Source organism: Biomphalaria glabrata, chromosome 9, assembly GCF_947242115.1.
Source record: "Biomphalaria glabrata chromosome 9, xgBioGlab47.1, whole genome shotgun sequence".
NCBI lineage: Eukaryota > Metazoa > Mollusca > Gastropoda > Planorbidae > Biomphalaria > Biomphalaria glabrata.
Genome location: NC_074719.1, coordinates 33,907,143 through 33,928,830, shown reverse-complemented (window position 1 = coordinate 33,928,830; position 21,688 = coordinate 33,907,143). Strand labels below are relative to the sequence as shown.

Below are 21,688 nucleotides of genomic sequence, written 5' to 3'. Positions count from 1 at the left end.
TTCAAGATTGAATATACCCTTACCCTATGTTGTTTTTCAACCGTAACCACTGCCACCAACATCAGCCAAAACTACTACTCTAGATCTATCTCTTTAAAGCTATTAAGATTTTTTAATTTATTTATTTAGTCAACATACAAGGGAAGCGGAATTTACGTAAGGCACGTTTTTTTCTTTTCAAGTTCATATTAACTTTTTTGCTACTTCGTACTGATCTTGTTACTCTTGTCCTATTACAAATTGAATCCTATGACTGATCCAAACTTAATGATACAATTACACTTAGTATATGCTATGTTTTTAAAGAACATTTTAAATGTTTTTCTTGTTTAACTACATATTCTAAGAATATTAATACCACAGACCAATTTACATAATATTCCTAGACTAGACATGAAAATCAAATAACAAAAAAAAAAACTTAAAAAGAAAAAAACACTGAAACAAGGCGTTGTTTTGTTCAGTAGATATAATAAGTAAAGTTGTTGTTTTTTCAAACCTAACCTATGTAACATATAATTCAATATTCAGATCTAGATTTAGTAATTGAACATAAAAAATAAGAGCATTCTCATCTCATGACTATTATTTAAATTTTTAGATACATAATCTCAAAAGAACTAGGTAATCAATCTATTTAAATATACATAAGATGATTAAAATCAACAAACTTTAATTATTTCTATCTAGGATTTTCGAAACATTATCTCAATGGAAGCCAACAGGACATGGCTTTATTTCATATATTTGCGAGAATATATAGTTATTAATAACCCCTTCTATTTAAAATCCTTAAATGGGATTGCATTATTTATAAACTTTGAAAACTAAAAATAGTTAATTTCTTAGACAGAAAAAAACATTTTGCCAAGGATCAAGGCGACTACCCTTAAAGCTTGAAAAAGATTTCGTACATAACGATCGAATAATGATCAAATAAGCATACGTTTCTATTTTCCAGTCTAGGTATAATAGATCTGTGATTAACACATACATATTTTATTTTCCTTTAAGACATTCTCAGGGATTTTTTTTTCTATTGCATGATTTTTTTAATTATATTATTGGAATGTTAATTAACATTTTTTTCTTTAAAAAAAAATACATTATAAATTTGTAGAACTAGTGAGTTAAATAAATAATGGTTAGCTGGATAATAAGTAGTGCTGGATCATTGTATTTCTAAATACGCTCTTAACAAAATACATTTGTGCCAAAAGGTTTTCATGAGTTGCGTAGCTGAGATACTAACATGATCTCTGAAAAAGTAGATAAACCTGATGCCCTCCAAAAAAATTAATGAATACATTTATTTAAAAAAAAAACTTTTTTATTCCAAAAATATGCATTCATTGGAAAAGTATTCGTGATTCTAAAAAAAAATCAATTAAAAAAAAATGAATCTTACATTCTCCCTTGTTACAAATCTATCAATAATTTTATCGAAAAATTAATTTCTACAAGCCATTGTTCTATGAACTAAATTGGGACTGAATTATGTAGCTCAGTGTTTCTCAAACTTTCTTCTTGAAGAGAAGAATTCTTCCCCCCCCCCCCCTTTTTAGTTAGCTGGAGACCTTGTGTAGAGCAATAGGTTTTGGGAGAACTTTGAGAATGTAGTGAAAAATAAAATATTCTAAAAAAAAAAGATTTAAAATACTTTAAGAAATCAAATTTAAAGCAATGAATGTCCAGAAAGTCTAGTCCCTTCAGTTTGTTTTTTTCGTAAATAATGTTTTCTAAACTAGATAATTTTCTTTCAGAAGATGGTATCGAAGATGCAGTAGCTTCCTCATCCATCTAATAAGAGGGTCTGAGGAAGCGCTGTAAGTGGAATCCAAGGCGCCAAGCCATTTCCTGAGTTATGAACTTTAAAATTTTTTATATTAGAAGGAAGATGCAAGTAAAAAAAAAAATTAAAGCGAAAATAGATCGGAGCGTTTTCGAGTAAATAAGCACACTTTTCATTTTATTAAAAAAAGTAAAAATAATTAAGTTGAATTAAGGAGGGGACATAACTGGCCTATTTTATTGTGTCAGAATAATATAGCTACATATAGGAATCTTTCGTCTGTAATGGTCGTAATCACAGTAACATCGTTTTCATGTTAAGTAAGAGGTCTTGCTATTTTCGACAACGTCGAATTTTAAAATAATCATACTAGAAGATGAAACGACTTTAAAATATTTAAATTAGTTAAACATAGTTAATAATGTCATTTTACTTGGTTAATGGATTGATAACTACAATGAAAATAAAGATTTCATTCTCATTTGTCCTATTAAAAAATATGAACTGGCTTCGCCCCCCCCCCCTCCAACCTTTCTTGTCTGAGCGTCGGCCCCCTTTGAGAAAGACCTCGCCTACCCCAAAGGCGTAGGAGGTGATCTTCACAGTTTGAGAAATGCTTATAACTTATTTTTTAAAACTATAACTCAAGAGACCATCAGCTCCTTGTTTGGAAGCTCGGAGGCGTCTGAAGGAACTAATACCTTCGATGAAGTCCAGTAGGGAATCGGCGCCGGAGGCGCCATTATCCCGTTGATGGTTAGAAAGGCTTTTATCCAACCACCAGGCCTGGACATGGGGCTCTTCACCCCTCTCCTGTCTGAGGGCACCCAACGGTAGGCGGCCATATTGGTTGACTGACTGGTAAAACCGGGCCGTGCCGTGTACACAGCGCACCGTCCCCGAGTCTTAAGTCACCCGCTATAAGTGTCAGGGACAGCGCTAACTGCGGGGAGATTGTCTCATATTCCTATACTGTAACCGCCACTGTTCCGTGCAAGGGCCGCCAATCCAGCAATGCGGAACTGATGACGACCCCCTTTGTGGAACGGCGTGGCGGACTTTTTGGACTGGGTTGCAGGTTACTTGTTCCATCCCCACCCCGAGTGAGATAAAAAAAAAACAAAAGCTCACCCAGGGAGACCTGCTAGAAGGCCTGGTTCGCTACTCGTTCTTAGCCTGTCCAGATCCACCTCTGGATGTTTCCACCGGAGGGCCACGCTGAGGCGACAGGTAGCTGGAAATCCTCCGGGAAGGAACTGATACAAACCGTTGAACCCTCTTTCGCCCTTAAAGAAATTTATTTAGTTGTCAAAGCTATAATGAGCCTTCTAGAGAATGATTTTTATCAAAGGATTAAATAGTTAGGAAGGCGACACTAATTTTTTCATTAGCCTCATCATAAGGATTCTCAAAGCTGGAGACTATTTCTTTAACAATCTGGTCCAAGGAAGAATAAATCTCTCTCTAAAACTCTTCACATTTTTCGGTTTACATCTTTTTTCATATCACCAATAATCATTTGAAGCTCTGCACTAGTCCCAGATCTGACCACATAACCATTGATATCCTTCCAACTCTTACTTTAGATTTTTAGATTGTATTTAACATTATCAGTTTGAGGTATACTTGTACGTCATTTACTTCAGTTATGACAGAGGAGGCTCACAACCCAAGTAAGTGGAGAAAAAGAACTGCTCAGCAACTAAACAAAAGCCTACTTCAGATCTAGTAGAATAATCTTCATGTACTAGTCAATGTCTGCGGATTTTGTATAATTTTTGAAAATATATCCCTTAAGATCATGACAACATTTCCTCTGGCACTCTAGGCTAGAATCAGTTAATTTTTTCCAAAATAACTAATTAAAACTAAACAAGTCATAGTGAAATGAAAATAAATTACGACAATTATCTACAGTCTAGACTAAAGCTATATTTATAAAATCTAGATTTAGATGAAACCAGTGTTCTGAATAAAAACAGGTGACAGTAGAACTTTCATCATATAAACCAGACTATTGAGATATAACATTACATAAAATTACAATAAAAAGCAATTTTTTTAAAACGTAAAATTCTAGTAAAATTTTCAACGATTCCTTCAATTCCATGATAGAAGATGCTGAAACTTGTAACTTTTTTTCTCAATTGTTAAACAAACTAAATCCCTTTTTTAATCTACAGTGCCTTAATTATTTCCACATGAAAAAAAAAAGAAAAAAATTTTAAAATACATTTTTTTTCAAAGAAAATACCTACATTATACAACTAAAAATAAAATAAATATATAAAAAAATATACTTTAAAGCAAAACTAGCTCTAAACTTTTTGTCGAATTAATGATGTTGACAACTATCTCTCCTTGAACGAAGAATGCTACTTATTAGGTCAGCTGGCATTGTTTTATTGATCAAGTTTTTATTGATACTTTCATTATATAGCCATCTAGAACTAGATCTCGACTTCTGATTTACTGTAATCTTCTTAAGATCTTAAACAAAATAACCAATTTTAACCACTACTGTAATTAAGCCCACATTTCATATTTCCTTCATGAATGCTCCAGGCATATCCCAAACAGTAAACTCTGGCTCCACTACTTCCTGGACATGTACATGTTGAATAGGTAAACTTATCAAAATATGTTTTGACAATGTATTTCTCATTCCATTGGCCAAAGCTAATACGTTTACAGCAACCATGAGGATGTGACACTAGAAACATCAGTTTATGAATTTCTCTTGTTAGTGTGTACTTTTGTGCAACTATCTCTAGGAAATCTTCGTAACTTTGTCTCATTTTCTCAAGCTTTCCAGCAAGTCTTGTATCACAAGTCACACAATTAAACCAACACAAGTCACGCTCGATGCTTTTAAATAATCCACTATGCTGTGCACATTTAACAGAAACATCTTCGCTTTCTTCTGTATCATAAAACAGCCTCACGGTAGCAAAGCTCGCCTCACTCTCGTCAAATACAACACTTGCGGCTGTCGTAACTTCTATCTCCCACCAATCAGTCTTTGGTTTGTCTGAATTTTTACATTTATCACATGGGCATGCTGCTTCTACTCTTCTATTTACTGCGTTTATCTTTCCACTTCCAGTCCTAAAAAGCTGCTTTTCTCTAGCTTTATACAAGGGATATAAAACATTTGTACCTGGCCAAAACTTTGGTCTGTGTGGACTGGTTGTAGTGACACTTATTTTAACTGTCAGATCAGATACAGCTTTGATAAATCCATACAAAACAGGATCACGGTAATCTTGAGGTAGAATGTCTAATCTTAAATTACTGACACGTATAAAATCTATATGTCCTGGATTCTTTGTACAATTTTTTAGATATCCTTGACAGTCACCCTCATCACTTTCAAATATTTGCTGTTCATGATGACCTGTTTAGAAAATATGAACAGGCCTATATTTCAGTATGAATTAAATATTTATATATAGACACGGCACATAAACCTTTTCCCAAATACCCCCTCCAACTGGTCTAAAGGTTTACTTTTTTTAAAAGAGAAAAAATCTATTTAGTATGCATATAAATTGGACAAAATTTAAAACAACAATTAATAAGTAATTTTTCATATTATCGCGTGAACTGCAGTGTACTACTGGACATACAAAACAGTTAACTAAAGGAAAAACAGGCCAGGTTCATATTTAACTTCACATTTGCTTTCACCCATCGTTTGATTTGCTGGACCGCTGGGGCACCACCAAAGATCTGTGAACCTTCTTCTCCATTCTTATCTGTCATTTTTCTTTGATCGAATTTAATTCTAATGTTCTTTCTGAAAATACTGACACCTGCCCTTTTTAACCTGCCTGGGTGGATCACTTCGGGGGCCGATTTTGAGTTTGTGTTTCCACATAAACTGTCTTTGTAATCTTGTTTTTTTAATTGATTTATGTGTTGTTGGAGACAATGAATAATTGTGCAAAAGTTCAACTAAGCCGAGAATATGAAAATGTGTACTAGACAGGCAGAATGAGTTATTTGATATAAGCTTTGTAAAATATTTCCAATTGGATAAATTTATTATCTTTATAATAGTCTAGATATATTAAATTAATTACTAATTAGTCTTTTATGAAAGATGGTCGACGTTACAGAGGTGCCCCACGGAAACGTTTTAAAGACCAGCTTTGGCGCCAATCAGATTTTACTGACAGAACGAGACAGCTGGAGGCAGGGCCGGTCTTAGGCCACTGCAGCCTATGCGGTCGCAGTGGGCCCCGCGCTTTCATAGGCCCCGCGCTATTTAATTAAACCATTATAACTTGTATATAATAACAAGGTTTTCACGGCCTCCTGATTTTCAGGAAATTTCACGAAATTATTAAAGTCTCCTGAAAAACGGACAATATTGTCATATTTGGGGTGCCAATAAATAAAAACAGCATTGTGAGCTTTCATTTAATTAAAAAATTTTGCAAAGACGAAAATATTTTCGAACTAAAATAATCTCAACTTTGACATTATGCTTATCCCTACCCAGACAAGGCCCCGCGCAATCCGATTCGCATAGGGCCCCGCAATAGCTAGGGCCGGCCCTATAGATAGATAGATAGATAGATAGATAGATAGATAGATAGATAGATAGATAGATAGATAGATAGATAGATAGATGTGATGTGATGGTCAGAGCCGACTCCTGCGTTGAAGTCACCGAGAATGAGTAGCTTATCTGTTTTTGGAGTATCAAGTAAGGTGGAATTTACCTCTTAGTAGAACTTTGCTATAACATCATCTGGGTTGGTCATGGTGGGTGCGTAACAACTTACAATGAAAATGTGTTTCTTTCCGTTTTGTAAAGGCAGCTTTAGGGGCATGAGCCTGTTCCTAATTCCTTTAGGAGGCCCGATATTTTAGATACTAATCATGTTTTTATGGTAAAGCCGACTCCAGATTCACGACGTAATTCAGTCCTTCTACCGCTCCAGAAGAAAGTATATCCAGCTCCTCTTTCCAGAGTTCACCTTGATCTGCAAACCGAGTCTCGCTTAGTGCTGCTATGTCTATGTTGTATCTGTGGAGCTCCCTGGCTACTAGTGCAGTTCGTCTTTGTGGTCTATCAGATGTGTTGTTGTCAAGTAGTAGTACCTATGGTAAGAGGAACTATCCTCGTCTTTTTTGTTTGAATTTCGATCGCTTGTGAGGGTTCCCGCCAACTGCGGTAGGCTGGCTAGTTTAGAGCAGCTAATTTTAGGGGCTACTTTTCTAGCCCTGTCTTCATGCAATAGAGTTGAGCAGTGCACTCCTAAATATGGCTGTCAGCCGCTCAGCTGGCTGCCGGACTCCACTCGACCATATGGCCTGAGCCGCCTGTGTGCAGGGTTGAAGTTACGGCTTCCAGTGTTCCCCCACACCTATCGCTTCACTGCTTGCCTGTCGAAACAGAGATTTGGTTTGGTTGTAGGGGGGGGGGGATGACTAGTGACTTGAGCTGAACTCGTCGACATCACTCTCTTGCCCTAAAGTCCATCCTTTTCCGGAAGCAAGATTTGGTCAAGACGGTCGGGGACGTGTTCGGGTGCAGTGGATGACTTTCTGTGTGTCCTGTCCTGCTCTAGAGTGCTCCACAGCACTGTGCTGGTATTTGCCTTTCTGTCCGATGTGTCTAGTTTTGTGACGTTACGCACAGGCCGCCAAGTCCAGACTTCACATGCTAGGTTTGACAAAACCTCAATTTACTGAGTGCCAAAGACACGTCATATATCCTCTACCTTGTTTGGCTGACCAGTCAAAGCCTTTTCTGGGGTGTGGCCGCTGCGCATGCCACAGCTTCTGGGAGCCACAGGTGAGAGTTGCGTGCCGAGTGGGGACCAAGAGTGAGCCAAGCTAGCCTCATAAAGAGGGTACGACTGCCTGTCCACTAGATGTGCTACCCCATCTAGATACCCCATACACTAAATTCCACCATACTTGATATTCCAAAAACAGATAAGCTACTCATTTTCGGTGATTTTAACGCAAGAGTCGGTCGGCTCAGATCATCATATCTGGAAATGATTTGTAGGTAAATTAAAGATAGGTCAGTGCAAAGGTAACGGATTATTACTACTCCAGACCTGTGCTGAACACAAGCTGCTCACATCAAACACAATATTCAGTCTGCCAATGGGAAAGCGAACTTCCTGGATGTATCCCCGCTCAAGACACTGGCACCTCATAGACTACGTCATCACCAGACAATCTGACCATCAGGACATACGTGTCACCAAATCTTGCTGTGGAGCAGAATGTGGAACAGAGCACCACCTTATCATCACTAAACTAAACATTTGTATTTAGCCAAAGAAACGTCCGCAAAAATCTAAACCCCTTAAAAGGCTAAACACGGCCAGACTAGCTGATGACAAATTGAAAAGTCGCTCACAGATGCGATAGAGAACTGCCTCAAATCCACCCTTCTATCTGATTGAAATGTAAATAAGAACTGTGAATGCTTTAAAGAAGCTACCCATAGCACAGCATTAAGCATAAAAACTGAATGTCAAATGACAATACAAAATACCAGATACTGAAGTCCTTCGAAGAGAGGGTCAGCAAAGCATCCACACAATCCTTATGCAGTCCCAGCTGCGATGCGCAGGACAAGTCTGCAGAATGAAAGACCCAACATCCCTAAACGACTTTTGTATGGCCAACTAAGTGAAGGAAAGCGCTCGCAAGGCGGTAAAAGAAAACGCTTCAGGGACACTCGCAAAGCTTCTCTGAAAGCGTTCAGCAAAGATCCAGCCACCTGGAAGACAGAGGCACATGACAGAGCATCACGGCGTCGCGCTGTGAAAACTGGCGCACAGGTTTCTGAGGAAAAGAGAACAAAGATGGCTGAAGAAAAACGCCAGAGAAGAAAAGCAAAGCCAATGACTCTAGCTCCAGTTGGAATAACCTGCCCTGTGTGCAGCCGAACATTTCGGGCTCACATTGGTCTCACCAGCCACATGAGGAGGTATAAAACCCCAGTGCAAAGTCCTTAGCCCCTTGGATGACAAAATGGTCATCATCGAACCACGATGAAACACGATATATTGATATAGATAGATAGATAGATAGATAGATAGATAGATAGATAGATAGATAGATAGATAGATAGATAGATAGATAGCTGTTGTGTTTATAAACGTTTGTAAAGTATATTATTCAACTACATGTCTATTGAAAAAGTATACATTTAATTTACCTATTAAATGAGGACAGTCTTCCACGCATTTAACGTTGAGTGGACTTAGAAGCCTACACATAAATTCTGTAAGATAAAACGCTGCATTTAGTTAAAGTTTACTATGGTGTGGTTTTGAAATACTTTAAATATAAACCAACTAATTTCAATTAAATTTCAATTATAATGCTCTTAATTATATTAAAACAAAATAAAACAATGGCTACGTCCATTTATTCTTTCCAGGTACAATAATATTTATGCAATATAGTAGATACGTAAAGGTCGCAAAACCATTGTTATGAAGTGTGTGTGTGTGTGTGTTTGTACGGTAATGCTGAGAAGAAGTTAACGTTTGGTTGGTGGCTATGCAGGTTAAATAATGGGATTAGAGGTACTGTTATAAGCTATCTTGGGTAAGCCAGACGTCTCCGAAATGCAATAGTGAAAAGACGTATTTTTTTTTTACAGTGAGTTAGATTTTGTTCAAAATACATTTGTTTGATTTCTAAAGTCTATTACTGATTTCATTTCAACTCAAGTCTAATTTGTTTATATTATAATAAAAGTTAGATTTAGTTTAGAATACAAAGAGGTTATTTAAGTTATTACGAGTTTTATAAGTTAAGATATAATACAACTACATCGGTTTAGTTGTCTACCAGCAGTTCGGTGCTACTATTTAACGACCGTCAATAACAATCAGGAAAGTAAATAAAGCAATAGTATACAGTAGGCCTATTTCAACATGTCCCAATCAAAAGAAAATTACCAGTGTCACGTATCATTGTCAAATATTTAATTTAATTTAATAATTATTAAATAATTAACACTGGTCAATGTTATAGGTCGAGTCCGGTAATTCCAATGACGTCTTTGACACCTATCAATCAAATCCAGCAATGCGCTTGTCACATGACAGGAAACTATGATTTGATTGGTTAAGCCACCGGAAGAGAAAAGACGCAAAATCTTGATTCTTCAGTCGTGTTGAGATTGTCTCAGAGTAAAGACGTACGTTAGTTTGAAGTTAGAAATAATAGAGATCAGCTTTGTACTTATGTTAGAATCTAGTAGTAAATTATAATATTTTATATTTGATACAGTTCTTCATTGTAATTACTGTATTATACCTTAATTATACGTTTGTGTTTCCAAGTTCTGAATTAAAGTTTCTGTATTTGAATCAAAAGGATCTTCACTTTTTTAATCACTAGATAGCATTTAGATCTAGAGATATAGAATCTCCTGCAAGTCACATTAATTAGTCTTATTAGCTGACATCTTCAAATAATTCATCCTATCAGCTGTCAACTTCAAGTAAGGTCTACGATTTTAGCAGCTCTTAGCACCTTCAATAAATTAGCACTTCTTTAGCACCTGTATCAACAAGAAGAGACTTCGCGACATATTTCAAGTAAATAAGCCTGTGCTATATTCTAAGAAAAACATCTGTGACAACCAGTATAAAAATTGATAACATACAATGACTTTAAAAATTTAATAATAATAATCTCAAATCCTACTCAAAAGGGTCAGGCCCACTGATAAACCAAAAGGTTTATCGTTTTTGTACTATATTATATTATATTTTGATAATTTTTTTTTTTTATAACTTATACGATTGATTCAAAATAAATAATGTAATTTCACTCAATGTGGTCAGTACATTCGCCTTTTCATCCGTCCGCCCCGTTTAAATCTCAAAAACTAAAAATGATATGGAAGTCCGATATCATAAAATATTTGTTTTTTAGATATTTCTAATGTAATGGCTTCTTTTTCTTTTCTGAAATAAAAAAAAAATTTTGAAAAATTAACTATTCAAGTAGTTTATTTTTATACTTTGCTGGTATGGCTGATGGTGCGATATTTTTGACAGAGTAGTAAATTACCTTTCTTTGGAAGAGTGATAATGAGTGATTAGGTCCAAGGCTTGGTCTATACTAAAGAAATGCAATTCACGTGTAACCATAGGGAAAAGTTTTTCCTTGATATTTAAGATTGTTGTTTGTTTTTTTTGTGCTGCGAGCTTGTCTAAAATCCGCTTGTTTGTCTGATATAATTTCGGATGGTATAGGTTTAGCCGGTTTAATATAATTTTTAACAGTACTTTGCTGGGATGACCAATGAGGCTGATGGTGCGGTAGTTTTGAGTTGTACATTGCCGCAGCTATTACACGGTGCCATCCTAATATTGATGTTTCAGTTTTCGTATTTAAACTTCAATTTCATTTCAGTAGTTATAAAATGTATGATAATTGAAGAGTATTTCATAATACTTTCTATCTTAACATTTACAACAAAAAAAAATAATGAGCTATTTATATTTTCTGTTACACAACCAGCTAAATTAAAAAAAAAACAACTATATTTAAAAAAAACATTTTTTGTTAATGATTATAAACGACAAACCTAAATTCTTTCTTGCTTTCTTCTTGTCAGCATAATTCTTTTTTAAATGATATTGTTCTGTTTCTAGGGATTAAAGTTAACACTGATTATTTTGATTGAATGTGTTTTAATTTTTTCAGCAGTACGAAAGATTTTTAGTACTATTAGACACAACATTACAAACTAATTTATTTAGACTAGAAATATTTTGATTATAATAAATGTAAAATTAATTATAACTTGTATGTCATTTAGTCAACACAATATTTACCAAGATGATCAAGTTTTTCATACATATCTTGTTGTCTTCGTAGTATTTTCTCTATAATATCATCTGTGGTAAACTGTAAAAAAAAAATTCGTTTGCATGTAGTAACTTCCTAAATATGGAATAATTGTATTCTGTATTTTTGTTTCAAAAAAATTGTTTTAAAAATATTGTAAATAATCTTAACATCTATGATGTGATTTATTCTTCATGAAATTAAAAATCTATAGGTAAATATGACACCCTACGTTTGATCAATAACAAAAGAACTGTGGCATGTATCTGATAAGAAAGAAATTTCTATAACTGTGTTAAACAATGAACAGTTAATGGTCACAACATTTTTTGATATAAATCTTACTTGGAGGACCTCTATCATGTCCATTGCTTTATTTTCCTTAAATTCATGTGACAAACTTTCATACTGAGTTTGTAGATGAGACATAAAACTACTAGCTGCTTGAAACTCTTCCGTAAATTCTTCTTTAAGTTCGCTATTCTTTTCATTCCAATATTCTTGTAACTTAAATACTTTTGCATTATTATCGTCACACTTCTTTATTTTCTCTTCCAGCATTTTATTTATCTTGTGTTGATCGTTTGCTTTTTGCTGTAGTTTCTTTACCTTTTTACTTTGTAAAGTGAAACTAGAATGAATTTCCTCGAACTTTTCTGTCAAAGACTGAGACTCTGAAAATGTTAGACATAAATAATATTTTTTTTATTATTCAGAGTAACACTGTTTTAATAAAATCTCAACATTTACAAAAGGATACTTCTGTCTACATTGTATATAAACATTGTGCTACAATCTTAACCTTATTGGTGCTTTCTTTTTATACAGCTTTTTTCTTTACAAAGATTATATTAACTAAATCTGTCTGTCTCTCTGTCTGTTTGTCCAAAAGTGTGTACTTATTATTTCCCACACACTTATTCTCGGATCAAGCTGAAACTTCGCACAGTATTCATTGACATAGACAAGACATGAATCCATGAAAAAAGTAACCAGCTAGACAATTTATTACTAGTTATTCATTATTTGTTTAATAGCAACAAGGGAAACTAGTACTTCGGTATTCACAGATACGGCTAAATTTGTTCATTTTGTCCCCTTAAATATTTGTTAATGCTATATTTCACTCGCGCATTTTGCAATGAAGTTGATACTTTAAACAATTATTTACTGTACCTATTAAAACATTAATCAATAAGCAAAAATACTTCATTAGTCAATTAATTATTAGTAATTAATTTTTTGGTCGATATCGAATAAGAGAAATAGCTTGTACATTATTGGTAGATATAGTTTTAATGACAGAGTTCTTCCCCTTTAGATAAGCTTTTTGTATATAAAAATGATTTTAAAAATATTTTGCTTTTTAGTACTTGTTACGAGCAGATGAGACTCTTAATTATACACTAAACAGACTCGTATATATAGTATGTCCTCGGCCTTCGGCCATTCAGCCAAGCATTAGTCCGGGGCCAGAGGCAATGGAAACAGCAATGTTTTACATAGGCATTGACTCGGGTCTCTCTCAAACAGAACTGTGTTCACACAGGTTTTTTTTTTTTTTACTGTTTGGCGTCCAAACAGGTTTTTTTTCAAACTTAGGGCTCAGCCCTTGGACGATCAACAAGAAGAAGAAGATAGTATATAATGAGGAATTTAATCTTGATACAACAAATAATAATATAATAACTAGATCTTCGTTTACATTACTCCCTTTGTGAATCCTCTCTAACTCTTTCAACACGCATTCGCATCATTCCACATAACTATATTATATCCTTGTTAAATTGTTTTAACCTGTTAAGATAAGGTTTGACGATTCAGGAGCCTCTGATTGTAAATGTAAGGTGCTTTCTAAAGCTGTAGCTGAGTCAGATATGTTCTTAAACTGATTACCTGAAATTGGGAAACATTGATATTAAACAACATGGAAGCAAGTTTATTTAACCCTTAAAGCGCGTTTGGTAGTTTAGCCTCTAAACATCAGAATTGTGTATGCACTCATTGTAAAACAGTTTAGCACTTTAAGGGTTAACATTATATTTTCTCTCTCTTTTACTCTTATTGTGTGTAATCTCGTTTCTCTTTATTTCTCTGATTCTGTTACTCTCACTGTCTTGTCTCTATTTCTCTCTTTTTCTTTCTCTTAAATGGTCTTGTCTTGCATCTCCTTTTCTCTCTTACATTGTCGTCTTCTCTATCTCACTCATCTCACCCCCTCTTGTCTTGTAGTTCTCACTGTTCAATTCTATTTGTCTCGCTCTCTTTCTTTCTCTCTAACTCAATCTTGTCCTCTCTCTCTTTTATTCTATCTTGCATTGTGTGTCTATATCTCTCTCACACTCTATCACTCAGTCTTGCTGCATTTTCATATATTCTTAATTACCTTTTCTAGTCTTCTCCCCTTTATCACTCTTTATCGTCTTGCATTTTCTCTCTCTTTCTCCCTCTCTCTCTCTCGTTCTCTGTAATTTTGTTATGTTTTGTCCTTCTATCAATATATTATTTTATCTTGTCTTATCCATTTCTTTAATGTCTTCATTTTGTCGTGTCTTGTTATTCTTTCTTTTATTTAATATTTCTTGTTACTTTATTTCCTCTTACTATCTGACGTGTACCTCTGTTAGTCTTTTTTTGTCATTCTATTTCTCTTTCACTTGTTGTTTGTTTACTATCGTTCTCTAACTTTATCATGCGTCTTTCTTTGCATCTCACTTCCTTACTCTGTGTTGTATCTCTTTAATTATGTACATTCATTGTCGTCCCTCTCTCACAATTCTGTCTTGTCAATCATTCACTCTTTCACTCTATTTTATCTTGTCTTACTTTTTCTGTTACTCTGTCTTCTTTTGTACTAACTTACCATGTCACTCTCTCACTGCCTAGTCTCTCATTTTCTCTCAACTCCTCATCCTGTCTTGTCTCAGCTTCTCACACTTCCTTGTCTGCTATTTTTCTTTCCCTCTTCAACCTTATTCTTCCCCTAGCCCGTTTTTTTTATTGTTTCTCTATACAACTCATTCAGTCATTTCTTGTTTCTTTTTCTCACTGCCTCTCTGACTTGTCCCTCTCTTCCTCAGTGCAATTCTGTCTTCTCTTTCTCTCTCTGTCTCTAGCTCTCTTTCTCTATTAAAACTTGATTCACTTCTCTTTATTCTATTTTTTTGCCATTTGTAAAGCAATAAACGTAAATGGTTTGTAAATGAAAATTGTTGCTCTTTAAGTTCATTTGTATTCCTCTCGGGTTAGCAATACAAATAATCTTTAGAATCATGCAAATAGTTTGAATATATACATACATACATACATACATACACACATATATATATATGTATATATATATATATATATATATATATATATATATATATATATATGAATGCGCTTTAAACTGATCATTTTCGATTTTTTTCCCTATATGCTTCTCAGTGGATTAGTTATGTCAATATTCCGAAAAGCTTATGAAATCAAAGCGTATGTATAGATCTAGTACAGCTTTTAATATTCCAATGATAATCACTGAGATATAGACTTAGAATACGATGCGCACATTTTTTTCTGAACATTAATTTTTAGATCAGCTGTTCATGCAGGTTCCTAGCTGGTTCCATGTTTCATGAAGTTCTGACTTGAATAGAGGTATTGTAAATAAAAACATAATTTTTTATTTCTTAATAACTTATTTTGACTTTAATGTCTTTCTAAAGTTGGCTATGTTCTTGTAATGTTTCTACGTGTATTAATGATGTTATTAGTTTAATGTCATGATAATGTGTTCTCTCTCCTTCTGGTTATTATAATACATTCTACTAACGCCAAGGTCGTGTAGAACTTATCACTAGGCTAGTACAATAGATCTTAAAATAGTCCATCTACAAAGGCATAATACACATTTGAATAATAATATTAGAAATAAAGTCACAATTCCATGTTCAAAACAAGCCTATAGTAATACCAATGATCTATACAAAACTACCTATTCCAGCAGAAAAAAAAAATACCTCCGTACTCTCTAAGGACCAAGTAATAACTGCCGTTCTACCTCGTGGTTTCAGTTCAGACCGAGATTTTCCACGTAAAAGGACAAGAAATATTCTGAGTGAATGAACTCTAGATATCCGTTCAGATATCTACAATAAATAAATGGGGTGTATTAACTACAAACTTATTGATAACATTTTTATTCTTCTATCTATGATCTCTGACTAGATCAATCAACAGCTTATAGTAGGTCTATATTGATATGTGAGTAGCACCTACCTAAATATATTCTACATAGATAATTTCGTAACTTCCGTTCAGTAAACTCTGATCAAATTTCCACTGATACATAAATTGTATACTTTAGCAGCATAGCCCATTCATTTAGCGGATCAAATTAAAACACACGCAGATCATTTAAATTTATGTCTTATACTAAACAATTTCAATAACTGATTTGAATCTATCTATCTATCTATCTATCTATCTATCTATCTATCTATCTATCTATCTATCTATCTCTCTCTCTCTCTCTCTCTCTATATATATATATATATATATATATATATATATATATATATATATAAAGAGAGAGAGAGAGAGAGAGAGAGAGAGAGAGATGTTAAATGAAAATATAAACAAATATTTTTTATACATATTTTTTCTCATTTGAAAAAAAAATGATTTAAAAATTTACTTGTTCCGGCAATGCAACGCTGTAAAATGTCTGTAGTTGTCTTTTTTATGTATTCTTTGACTTCTTCGAAAGTTGATGTTTCTTTTTCCTCAATCCATAGCTCCCCTTTTTTCTTGACCTGGGAATAGACATACACTTTATGTTGATGTTAGTATTTTGAAATTAACTAACTTTTAAATACTTTTTTTTTAGAAGTTAAAATTGTATTTGTAAAACTATAATTTCGGAATCGGGTGCAGTCATTCATTAACTATTAATTTTCTTATGTTATAAATTTTAAAATAGAGTAATAATTAAACTACAGTTAGCCATTTGCTTCGACCTTTGATTTATTTCCAAGCTTTATTTTGTTTATTTTGGCCAAAACATCCCTGTTATTTTTCACTTCTAATGAACGGTCCGCATTTAGACGGTAAAGCGTAAAGCGCTTTGCTTCCGAACCGAGCTACCGGGTTCGAATTCAAGTGAAGACTGTGATATTTAATTTCTGGATCTTTGCGCGCCTATGAGTCCACCCAACTCTAACAACTTAAAAATGTGTTTGTTTTTAACTAATAGCTCAATCATATAATATTTATTAATAAAAAGCAAAACTAAAATTTAATATTTATTCCATAAATTTATAAAAAAAAATTAAAATTAACGAGCAATTAACGGGCTGCTTCGATAATAAAATTTCAAATCAGATTTTCAATAGATTTTAGTCTTTGTTTTTTCGATCTAAATGTGACAGACAGACAGACCGACAGTTAATACGTACAATGCTAAGCGGCTTTATTTCTGATTTTAAAAATCTTATTATTTAAAACTTTTTGAAAGAGCTAGTTTCATTTTGTGCAACTGCGGCCGTTTTTAATGGATTTTTTTTTTTATTAAATTGTTTTGAATTTTCTAATTGTAGAATAGCTCGCGCTTTATTTATTTTGAAATAATTATATTAAAAAAAAACAGAACTGCTTAATTGTTTATTACTATTAATCATTAGGAAACTCGAAACTGACTTTTCGCTTGAAATATGTCTGTCTGGTAGATGAATTAAATATTACTTTAGATGTTAATATATATTTTGAAAATCAATTTAATATTCCTTTTTAAATAATTTCTTGACACATTATTTTATTAAAAATAGTGAATTTTGTAAATTAAACTTCACTCCACAAAAAATTTGTATAAATAAATATTGGAATGTATATAGCGTAACAGCTTAATTTTTTCTAATTACTTAATTTTTTATGACTTTTATGATTAAACCATCTTTTGCATCACAGTAATTGGTAGCTAATCCTCTTTATAGATATATTTTTACAATTCTATTGTAAATATTGAGTTAATAAAATACTTTGAGTTACACAAAATTTCGTTGTACAGTTCCGTGTTGGTCAATTGTTCTCATTCAAAAAATAACCCTTGTTTTAATTACATCTAGGGCTCCTTTCAAACATTGTATAAGTTTATGCTAAATATTTAAATTTTGAAACCTTTTTTAATGCGTTAAAATCTTCCCGGCTATTAGTTGCTCTGAAATATAATCCATGAATATTGATGCAAAAATAAAGAGTTAAAATGAAATCTCAATTTTAATGAAATTATTAAAATATCAAATATATATCGATAATTCAATATATCCATATTTTATTTTACAAATCAAATAGAAATATAACATTTAAATTTTAACTAAGCTTGGTTAGACCAATATTACAATATGCTTTCTATGGTTGAGACCCCTAAATTTTAGAAAATTAAGAACTAGAACTTGCTAAATCGATCCGTAAGAGTTGTAAGAGAGAAATACATTTGACTAGAAAACACCATTACTATTACTAAAATCACTTAACTTAAAGACACGTCAGTATATAAGACTAAAAGATAAAATAGTCATAATACATAAAACAACCAAAAAAAAAATCAAAAAAATCTACCGATATTAAAAAAGCTACAAACAAAAAAAACCCCCACAAAATACAATTCATTTATAAAGTTGATAACTTATTGTAAGGGCTATTACTTTACTAAAATTAACAAATGAATAATAGATACAAATTGAACAATGCTGACCCCATGTGACAGAACGTCCATTGCTCACATTTAGAAAACAAAAAATTGGCATTATGTATTTGTTATTTTCATCTCACCTTCTCAATTCACATTTACTCATTTGTTTTTTATGTTTCCTTTTTTTTAACACTTGTCAAACTGATCTGAGGTTGCAAGAGTCACCTTCCCTTCCCTTAACCTGGAACAGCCATACCACATGACAAACTAGACTTTTCCCCACTGTTAATAGTCGTCCTCATTAGAAAGTCCCCCATCTTCTATCTCCTTTTCTCTTTCACCGCCCAGCTCTCTCAGAACGCAAGGATGGGAGCGAGTAATATCGCCCACATCAAAAAGTGGCTTTCCTGGCAAAGACTACTCTGCTCCCTTGGAGTTCATATCATGAGCAACATTCCCAGGACATTTCAGATTTCCCCTGAGTCCTCTTATTGCGCCCTGTGGCCTAGGCAGAGATTCTCGAGCTTTACATGTACCATTTTCTTACCCATATTATTTATATCTAATAAACATTCAATAAATTTACTCCTTGAATTAGTGATTATAGCATGCATATACATTTTTCGTTAATCGGACAAATATTAGCTTAAAACTCCCCTAGACATCAAACAATGGCCAAAACACACACAAACACAAAAATTGTCACCCTTCATGAAATCCCAGTTCCAAGGAAAATCTTGGTTACACCAGACTCGGGCGGGGGGGGGGGGGCGAAAATGGCGAACGCCTACCCACACTCGACCAACCAACCCCTACCCTTTTCGGTATGTAAAATTATGCATTTGGTGATATGGAAGCATTAAAAGACTATAATCTAGACTGCAATACTGGATCTATGGATTTATTTTACTTTTTAATGAAAACTTGCGGGAATACCCGATAGGAAGCGTTGCAACTGGAAACTTGCCATGGTTAATTTGGGCACCGGAAATTGGGAAAGTCTTTGATATCGATTTTACTTTTAGAGATAATTTAAAGTTTTTAAAGTATTCTATATTCTGGTAGTATGATCTATTAGTGAATATTTCAAAAGTAACAACTATAACGATTTGTAATTAGTGTAATTGTAGTGACGTAACGGATCTTGGGGTTTAGTTTGTTTATATTAGTACTTTTCAGTTGGTGTTAGAACTTCTAGATTGTGGCAAAAAAAAACCATTTGTGTAGCTGTTTGAGACAAACATTCATAAAAAAGACACCGATAGTAAAGACAAACAGACACAAAAACTCTTTTGTTCCCCTGGCAATCAAACCATTTAATAGAAACTATCTGATATAAACTTTTCGCATGTAAATTATGAGTTAGTATGGTGTGAATGTATATTTTAGTTTTCTTTAATTATGTGTAATGCGTACATTGTAACACAAATTTCCTTATGGATAACAAAGAATATTAATATTATTATTTACGTATTTAATTAATGTATTTCAAGTTGAAAACAGTTTTAACTTTAAGACCAAGACTATTAGATATCTTATTTTAATAGATCTTTCATCTGTGTAAGTAAGCCGCTTTTTATTGTCTACAATTCAATTAAATTTTAAGATTTATTTCAAATACTTAACTCACGTTAACATAATATTTATATATTAATAATACCGATATTAATAAATTTATTAGAATTACTATGATACGTATAATGTGTTTACTAAAATTATATACTTACGAAACACACTTCGTTTAAGATGTTTCCTAAAAATTCTTTAATTTGGTCTAAATTTTGTAATTTTAAAACAATGTCAGCCAACTCTGAGTAAGGTCTCATCTTAAATATTTTCAAAGCTAAAAAGCCTGTAAAAAATCATATTATAGATACATATATATATATATATATATATATATATATATATATATATATATATATATATATATATATATAGATAAATAGATAGATAGATAGATAGATAAATAGATAGATAGATAGATAGATAGATAGATAGATAGATAGATAGATAGATAGATAGATAGATAGATAGATAGATAGATAGATAGATAGATAGATAGATAGATAGATAGATAGATAGATAGATAGATAGATAGATGAAAGAAATATTTTTGAATAAGTTATCAAAAAACTATTTAACAAAACCAAACAAGAGACTTTCGATATCGTTAAATGTTATATAGGAATTTTCCGATTATTTATAGGAAGGGGCTATAAAACCTGTACATTACAGATCCTTGCAGAGCTGGAAGGGACAAGCCATTATCTAAGTTAAGTGTACCTAAACTTATAATCAACATGCAATTTCTCAATTTCTACGATAATAACAAGAATTAATATTAAAATGAGCATTAAAAAAACACATTATTTTATACAATTAATGATATGTGTCAGGGTTCGATTTTATATATATATATACGCTGCTGCTGCTATGCTCTGCTTGTCTCTTGTTTATGTTTCTTAACTTGGCTCCTGTAGCTCACTAGGGGTTTCTTGAATATTAAATAATACTTGCTTGGTACTTTCTTGGTTACTCAATTATAATTCAATATTTGCTCAAATACGAACACTTAATATACATCAACTCTAACTCCTTATATTCACGAATATCGATAATACTTTAATACTTAGTAAAGCACACAATTATATCACTCTTATGAAATAGTAATACACAAAACACCAGTCCAGGATTCGTCCCAAGACATGACGTTAAACTGCACTCCTCTTTCCTTAGCACTTTTGGAGCTCAAAAGTGCCCTACTTCTTTTCTATCATTGTGTCTGCCTCCTCTTTTCCTAAGTCTGCCTTCATTGATCATCACACTGTCTCCTTAACTTTAAATTCTCACTACGTCCTAGACCAGTCCGTTTACCGTGGACTGCGACGGGTAAGGGGGGATAAAGAGATCCTGGTGTTTGAGTGGTGGCTATCTAAGGATAAACCACAACAACACAATACTTTGGCTCCAAGTTCCCCTAGACCCGGGGTCGGCAACCTGCGGCTCGCGAGCCACATGCGGCTCTTTGGATGTGAAGCTGCGGCTCTTTAGTTCCATACGCAAATATTATTTATTTTATCGAAACATTTTTTAAAGAAGTTCTGAATCTTTTAACGAAGATTAGGCGCCGATTCAATCTCTCAGCCAATTTTTCTCGCTTTTCACCACATCCCTCCCATAAGAATTCATACAAATGGAGGAGCAGTTGTTTTTTTAAATATCCACATCCCTCCCCCATTACACCGTTGTCACTGATGTCAGTCCGTCGGAAGCTCTCGGCCGTCGTTGGATGTTTTTATGTAGGTTTTAATTTACTTTCGACGCAAGACGGATTGGCATCTTAACCACGTGCTTTGACTGGGACGTATAGT

General features: G+C 33.4%; 1 protein-coding gene across 3 annotated transcripts; it reads right to left on the bottom strand.

The window, feature by feature from the left end:
* Positions 1–448: 448 nt before the first annotated feature.
* On the bottom strand, positions 449–20,495 carry LOC129928104 (uncharacterized). Of its 3 annotated transcripts, XR_008779721.1 has the most exons (10): positions 20,477–20,495; positions 20,042–20,166; positions 16,323–16,440; positions 13,442–13,540; positions 11,990–12,318; positions 11,632–11,704; positions 11,382–11,444; positions 8,988–9,053; positions 7,873–8,031; positions 5,052–5,189 (listed from the first exon to the last, which is right to left on the bottom strand). XR_008779721.1 is itself a non-coding variant. In XM_056040701.1 (9 exons), exons 2-9 carry the CDS (start codon positions 20,138–20,140, stop codon positions 4,303–4,305), a joined length of 1,734 nt encoding a protein of 577 aa, XP_055896676.1. In that variant the 5' UTR covers positions 20,141–20,166; positions 20,477–20,495; the 3' UTR covers positions 449–4,302. The 3 variants fall into 3 exon arrangements, 2 of the variants coding, with proteins under 2 accessions (XP_055896676.1, XP_055896677.1); XM_056040701.1 differs by lacking the exon at positions 7,873–8,031 and having other exon boundaries at positions 449–5,189; XM_056040702.1 differs by lacking the exons at positions 7,873–8,031; positions 8,988–9,053 and having other exon boundaries at positions 449–5,189.
* Between the last annotated feature and the right edge of the window lie 1,193 nt (positions 20,496–21,688).

What these genes read in the sequence shown, in the direction of transcription:
- LOC129928104 (XM_056040701.1), bottom strand. Translation starts at nt 20,140, where the DNA reads ATGAGACCTTACTCAGAGTTGGCTGACATTGTTTTAAAATTACAAAAT. An exon ending in GTCAAACCTTATCTTAACAG is followed by an intron (nt 12,319 to 13,441) that starts GTTAAAACAATT and finishes TAACATTTTCAG; the next exon opens with AGTCTCAGTCTTTGACAGAA. An exon ending in ACATGATAGAGGTCCTCCAA is followed by an intron (nt 11,705 to 11,989) that starts GTAAGATTTATA and finishes TTTTTTTTACAG; the next exon opens with TTTACCACAGATGATATTAT.